Genomic DNA, 8,058 nt, shown 5'->3' on the forward strand with positions numbered 1-8,058 from the left:
TATTTCTATGTTGAAATGGAAAGACAACAAGTCAGTAGTTACGACATCAACGTGTTACGGAGGTTTACCGACAACAACAGTGTCCAGATGGGATAAAACACAAAAATAATATATTGACGTACAAATTCAAACATAAAAAATGGGTGGTGTTGATCATTTTGATCAAATGATGGAATATTACAGAACTTGATTAAAAACAAGAAAATGGCCACTTAAAGTTATACTTCACTTACTTGACCTATCAGTAACAAAAAGTTGGTTTGAATATTTAGAAGATTGTAAAATTAATAAATTACCGAAAAAAAAATTAAAGATTTTCTACAGTTCAGATTGGAAATTGGTGAATGTTTAACTATGGCAACACCGCCACCACCTACATGTCAAGACACCGAAGAAGATGGAGAACCACCAATAAAAATAAGACCACCCGCACCTATACCAGGTGACGATGTAAGACTCGATGGATACCACCATTGGCCGAGAGCAATGGACCTTAAAGCTCCTCTAAGTTGTAGATACAAAGGTTGTACAAGTAGGTCAAAAGTTATGTGTACAAAATGTAAAACATTTTTGTGTATGTCCAAAGGTAAAATGTGTTTTGAAAATTATCATCAGCTGAAATAAATATTATTTATTATAATATTTAAAAATTCAAAAATAATTATAAGTACCTATTAATGTTCTTTTTCTTTTAAATAAAGTTAATACCTAAGTTTGTTAAAATTAAACGTATTATGTTGCAAATTAAATAAAGTTTTTTTCATGAATATTTTGTATTGATAAACCTGTGTATATTTTTTTTGTTGTTTAGACCGAACCCTCACGATTGCGAAGGGGTAGTTTTGACCTATCCTGGGGTGATTTTTTTTTTCAATATATTTTTTTGAAATACTTAAGGTATATGTAGAAATGTAATTTGAGTTGAATTAAAAAAAAATTAAAAAAATTACTTCGGTCTGTAAGGGTTATTGAATCAATATATGTTTTGTTTAATATGTAATATATAAGGTTTAATGGCAATTGAATAACATTTGTTCCTGTTCTCCTACTTGGAAAAAACTCATATATCGAATGACTTTGAAGTTGGTTGGTCCACGTGCTATATTACACATTACTTTTATAGAGTTAATTGTGTTTAAATTAACAGCTTTTCCAGACCGACGAGCTTCATACATTGGATCATAGGTTCTCTTTTCAAATCCAAAAACCGATGCTATACTGTTTGAAATATTTAACTTAAGTATTCCATTGCATTTAATGTATGATCTAAAATCGACAGGATCAATAGAAACGTTGAATGTTAGCTGTGTTCTAAATTCATTATTAAAGTGAAATAACTCTTTCGCAATTTTGTTGTTCATATCTTCAATTTCATAACATCCTTCTTCTAAAATAAATATAAATGTTTTTAGGATCAATCTATTACTTGTTGAAGGAATTACTTCTATCTCCAGTCGGTTATTAGTTGAATTTATGTTTGGAAATAAATTACGTGTTTGTAAACATAACAAAGTTATTTCCGAATTCTCGTAAACGTTTAGAGACGGAAAATAATTCGTAGATAATATAGTTGTATTTCCAGTCAAACTTAATGTGACAAATTCATACATTGTAAAAATTCAAGACATAAATGACCACAGTTGAATGTATTGAAGTCTTGATAGTTGGAATAGTTACATGCTATTTTAAATTGTTTAAAATAATGTTGTAATTCAATTGGTGGAAGTAAATCACCAAAGCTATCAAAATATACAGCTTTTTCTTTATTTTTATAAAACGCTACCCAATGACTTCCATCGCCTGAAGATATGTCCAAGTTTAATATACCACATTCAATTTCATGCGGTTTCTTAGGTAAGTTATCACGTAAAAAGACTCCACGAAAATAAATATAGGTTAGGTATAGTAACTAGTTTTGGAAAATATAAACAATATTATTATTCCAAACAGTAATCTATATTAGGTGACGTAAGTAGTAGGTCAATGATACATCATGAAATGAAAATATTATAAATGCAGAGGTAAGTATAATAATAAGTAAATACTTATGTCTTATACTCTATTAGCCAAGAGAACACGCCGCGGCTCGATGAAAATCGGTTAGTTCTGCACATCCCCTCGCATCACCTACCTATAGCTGCCAGCCGTAGTGATGTGCGAAAAAAATCGATTTTCGGACCGATTCTGGGATGCACCGATTCGATTCAATTTAATAAGAATCGGCAATTTTTTTTTAAATTTTTATCCTCGTTTATAGTTACTGACTTACCCGGCCACAGTGCTTATTTGGACCGAGATGTTGGCCACACTGAATAATCCCGATACCCTGTGAATCGTCGTTATTCTTAATTCATATTTCGTAATTTCGTTAATTCGTTATTTCGTACTGTTCATAGTGTTCATAAAGATTGTATTGTTCGTTCTTCGCACCTCAGAGTCCGACATTTTGAAATTTCTCTTTTCACATATATATTTTTTTTCATCTTATTACATCCGTTTTCTGTTAGTAACTTGTGTTATAACTTACGTTTTACATCGATTGTAAGTTCTCGTTGTGTGAACAGCCGTTAATCTGCATCACGGTTAAAGATATACATGTTGTACATCGACTACTGATAAGGTTAATACGAAATGACTACCAATAATTAACCAGTGGCGCTCCAAGCGGCAGTATTACAACTAACTGATTATAGATATATAGGTGTAAAATTAGTTTTAAATGTTGAGGCATATGGCTGAGTGTTGACATAAAGCGCCACTAGTTATTATTAACACCTGTTTTATTTAGTCACTTTGTAAATCAATCTGAAAGCCATTTATTATAGGGCGATGTGCATCTTTAATCGTGGTCTGCATCACGGATTAATATACGAAACGAACTTGTGATAAGTGAAACCCACACCTTACGTTTCGACTGGACTAACCGGGGGAATAATGAACTATTGTTATTTAGTTCATTATTCTCCCAGTTAATACAACAATCCTATAAAGCGCTAGTAGTACTGCCGCAACGTAAGAAGCGGGCGGACTCAAAAAAACAGCATTGATAATATGCATCGTTGCGTATCCAGTATATTAATCCGTGGTCTGCATGCGCAGAACCGGTGTGTTATCTCGTTGAACATAGGCAATACATAGGTACCAATGATGTTAAGCTCAATCGGTACAATATCTTTGTTTTATACTAAAAACACAAACAAAATTAACTTAATAATTTATCTAATATTGTAAAATATAGGTAATTATTTATTTAGCACCAGCCTAAACATTGTTTACTGTTAAATTATCATGTTCATTGTTTTATAAAAAAAAGTTCAAAACACACTGTGTTTCTTTTAAATTAAATAAGTGTATTAAAATACCGTTAATTGAGTTAGTCCATTTTATTATTTGTTATACTTAAATTTTTATAAATATTTTAGTAGGTAGATATACTCATGAATTATGATAATGTACCTCTTATTTGTCAGTTGTTATGAACTCGTGAATTGATTTACTTTAATAATTATCTAGGTACTACAAGTATTACAAAATAAATTCAATGTATACAAGTATTGTTCATAGATACCTAACCTACCTGTTATAACTTATAGGATATAGGTATACTGTGTATAAATGCTTTGTCGTTTTGATATTTTTTTCTTGATTGTCCATTATAATTTAAATTGTAATGATGTGATGATCGATAAAAAAATAACAATTCAGTACACAATAAATAATATTTCATATTTCTGTGGTTTCAGATTAGACCATAGATTATATAATAACCTATTAGGTTTGTTTGTTTTGAAAAAAAGTGTACATTAATATTAGTGTATAATATACTCTATTCAGAATAAGAATTTCCACTCGCTCGACGAAAACTCCTATTGTTCACGCATGTCTGTTGCCACCAGTTGGCGCTGATGTTTGCAGCGCCGCCCCCGCCGACGTTCCACAGGTGTATACGTTAACGATAGCGACGGGTGACGGCAGTCGTCGACAACTGGCGACCAATCACAGGAGATTTTTTTTATAATCTATTACAAACATTATTATTATTAACATTATTAGAACAATTAATTACAATGTCTGCAAAATCCATTGATTATTAAAAAGCCGAGTAATATATGGAATCATTTCACACTTACACCGGATAATATGGCAAAATGCAATTATTGTAGTTTAAAAATAAGTATTGCTGGCGGTTCTACTGGCAATCTTATAAGGCACATGAAGACTAGGCATTTATCAGTTCCACTACAAAGATCAAATCAGGTAAATATTTTATAAGAATCATAAAATTGGTATATCAAAATAATAAAAATAGTTAATTAGGTGGTAAATATGGTAGAGTACTTGGTTATTTTCATTTTTGTCTTGTCTTGATCATAAATTCCTGAAAATATAAATATCTACATTTATTATCTAGATACAAGAATTAAACGCTGAGGTTGTAGATGATCCCCAACCTTAAACATCTGTTCAGCCAGTTAAAGTAGTTAAAGCTTCAATCCCCAATCATTTGCCAATAACACATTTTATCCAATAACAACGTCCTCTGGCTTTAAGTAAGTCTAAAACAATTGATCAACAGCTTATAAAGATGATTGTGGAAGAATATCATCCATTTAGTGTAGTCGAAGACAGTGAATTTAGAAAACTGATTAATATGTTGTCACCCATGTATATTATTCCTTCGAGGAAGACTGTTTCAAATAGCTTACTACCCCAAATGAACGAATCGGTAGTTTAAAAGGTTAAGACTCAATTACAAAATGTATCCGCTGTATGTTTAACCTGTGATGGTTGGACATCGAGAAACAATCAAAGTTTTATTGCAATAACCGCACATTTTATAGATCCTGAAAACGATATTAAATTAGAAAGTGTTTTGTTAGGTTGCATAAGTTTTCCAACTGAGTCATACCGCTGATAACAAATCTAAATTTATGAAGGATACTGTGGCTGAGTGGCGATTGTCTGATCGAATATCTGCAGTAGTGACTGATAATTCGGCAAATATGAAGTCTGCTATTGACAAATGCAATTGGAGGAGATTATCGTGTTTTGCACATACAATAAATGTAATCGTTCATAATAGTATTGAGGTGATTGAGTCCATTGTAGATAAGGTAAAGGATATAATATATTTTTTTAAAAGGAGTTCACATGGTGTGGCAAAGTTGCAGGAAATGCAAAAGCAAACTGATTCTCCAATTTTAAAACTCAAACTAGATTGTCCTACTCGTTGGCACTCTACTTATGATATGCTCGATAGATTCTTAAAAATTAAAGAGCCAATTATTTCCACTATTTTAAATTATAGTCAGATTAATCCTCTTACTACTAATGATTGGATTATTCTGGAAAAGTCAAAAGATCTATTGAAAATATTTCATGATACCACAACAGAAATAAGTGCTGAAAAATACATTATAATTTCAAAAGAAATGATTTTTGTAATTTTTGTAAGTATACAAAAAGATTTATTTATTGGTGGACATAATACAGGTGCAGCTGGAATTATAGAACTGGACAAATATTTAAACGAACCATTAATTAATAAACATGATAATCCGTCACTTTGGTGGTCCGATAGGAAAAAAATGTATCCACGGATGTATGAAATTGTAAAACGACGTCTATGTTTAATGGCAACTTCAGTGCCCTGTGAAAGGATTTTTTCAAAAGCCGGACAAGTTTCCACTGACCGCAGAAGTAGTCTTTACACTTTAATCTAAATATATATCTCAAATTTTAGTTTTAAATCTTAACATGTAAAGAATTGTGGTACAATTATCTACATGTTAATATCTTTATATATAAAAAGACTTGTCCTGGGTGATTCATCATCGCTTAACCGGAACTGCTGAAGCTATGGATATGAAATTTTCAGTAAATGTTCTTATTACTATGTATAGGCGCACTAAGGATTTTTCGAAATTCGCATTTTAACCCTGCGTAGGTCGCGCGGATTACTATTGTAATCCATCTAAAAATAAATGGTTTTTTCGTATATTGAAAACCAGTAAAATTATCTTATCTTTTCAGTACCTTCGAATAACATGTTGCTTAATATAATTAGTTTGTTTCCGAATACTGGTCGCTAAAGTTGTCTTTGTTATCGGAGTTCAAAGTGTGTTGGATTACCAGTGTATGCCGCGCGATCTTTCACGCCCGTTTTTTTTTCAGTTTATTTTATAATCAAAGTTTTTATTTACGTATTAATTATAAAATAATAATAAAAAAATGAGCAACACAATCGATATTGAACAATGGCTAGAAGAAGATGAAGATGAACTTATTGATGGAAATGACATTGACAGTGAAGATGAGTTGGGGGATCAAGTAGAAATTAATAATGAAAACACGGATACGGAAAATAGTGACTATGAAAGTGAAAGTGAGTCAAGTAGTGATGATGTTGGTCCAATATTACAAAATAAATATTTTTTTGGGAAGGATAAAACTAGATGGAATAAGCAAGCACCTACTAGTACCCATCGAACACGTTCTCATAATATAATTGTTCATTTACCTGGTCCAAAATCGACTGCAAAAAATATGAAAACTCATTTAGAATGTTTTTTTCTTTTTTTTTGATGAAGTTGTAATAAATATTATCATCAAAAGTACAAATATAAAAATATCTTTTGTGAAGGAAAATTATGAACGTGCTCGAGATGCTAGGGAAATTGATGATGTTGAAATTAAAGCTTTGATTGGTATTTTAATTCTTGCAGGAGTTTCTAAATCTAGTAGACAAAATATATTTAATTTATTTGATGATTCCAAGGGAACTGGACTTGAGGCAGTGTATCTAACTATGAATGTTCAACGTTTTAGATTTTTAGTTAGAAATTTACGTTTTGACGATTTTACCAACCGCTCAGAAAGAAGCGAAATTGATAAATTGGCTCCTATAAGAGAACTTTTTGAAGTTCTAGTACAAAATTTTCAAAATAATTTTATTCCGACTGAATATTTAACATTAGATGAACAATTAATTGCTTTCCGCGGTAGATGTTCGTTCAGACAATATATTCCAAATAAACCTGCCCGTTACGGAATAAAAATATTCGCTCTTGTAGACGTAAAAAATGCATATACATTTAATTTGGAGGTTTATGCCGGACAACAACCAAATGGTCCTTATAAAATGAATAATAGTGCGGAAAGTGTTGTCAAAAGAATGGTTCAGCCAGTGGAAGGTACTAAAAGGAACATAACCATGGATAACTGGTTCACTTCACTTCCAGTGGTAAAATATTTACTAACTGAAAAACAATTGACAGTAGTGGGGACTTTAAGAAAAAATAAAACATGTATTCCAAAAGAATTTTCAATTTCAAAAAATAGGGAAATAAATTCGTCATTATTTGGTTTCCAAAAAGATTGCATAATCACTTCATATGTCCCGAAAAAAAATAAAGTAGTTATACTGCTATCCACTCTGCATAATGACGCTTCTATCGATCAAGACACAGGAGATCAACAAAAACCAGAGATGATTACATTTTACAACCAAACTAAATATGGCGTTGATAGATTAGACCAAATGTGTAGTCTATATGACGTTTCAAGAAATTCTCGTCGTTGGCCGCTTACCATATTTTTTAACCTAATTAATATATCATGTATAAATGCTTTAAATGTGTATAAATTTAACAATATCAACAATAAATCTAAAAGATCAGACTTTTTAGAAGTATTAGCTTTACAACTGATGAAACCGAATATTGAAAGACGTATTAAAAATTCAAAATTACCAAAACATATTAGGAGTCGTGGAATGAAAATTTTAGGTCTCGTTGAAGATACACATATTTTGTCTGAACGTCCTAAGGGAATTGGTCGATGTTATTTGTGTGGAAGAGCAAGAAACAAAAGTACGAGAAAATCATGTGAACGTTGTTACAAATGGGTGTGTCCAGATCATTTAAAATATATTTGTATTGGGTGTTGTGATGAAGAACAAAGTGAAGAATCATCTTAAATTATTTCAAAATGTATTTTTTTTTTATGATTAAAAATTTAACATGTACAAATTTATAAAAAGGTAGGGGAGAGCGGAGT

The 8,058-nt window shown here is 31.1% G+C and overlaps 1 protein-coding gene across 1 annotated transcript; it reads left to right on the plus strand.

Moving 5' to 3' along the window:
* Positions 1 to 6,778: 6,778 nt before the first annotated feature.
* On the plus strand, positions 6,779 to 7,996 carry LOC115033309 (piggyBac transposable element-derived protein 4-like). The gene has a single exon (XM_029485633.1). The coding sequence runs from the start codon at positions 6,809 to 6,811 to the stop codon at positions 7,976 to 7,978; it is 1,170 nt and encodes a 389-aa protein (XP_029341493.1). The 5' UTR covers positions 6,779 to 6,808; the 3' UTR covers positions 7,979 to 7,996.
* The last annotated feature ends 62 nt before the right edge of the window (positions 7,997 to 8,058 follow it).

Source organism: Acyrthosiphon pisum, chromosome X (genome assembly GCF_005508785.2).
Source record: "Acyrthosiphon pisum isolate AL4f chromosome X, pea_aphid_22Mar2018_4r6ur, whole genome shotgun sequence".
Lineage (NCBI taxonomy): Eukaryota > Metazoa > Arthropoda > Insecta > Hemiptera > Aphididae > Acyrthosiphon > Acyrthosiphon pisum.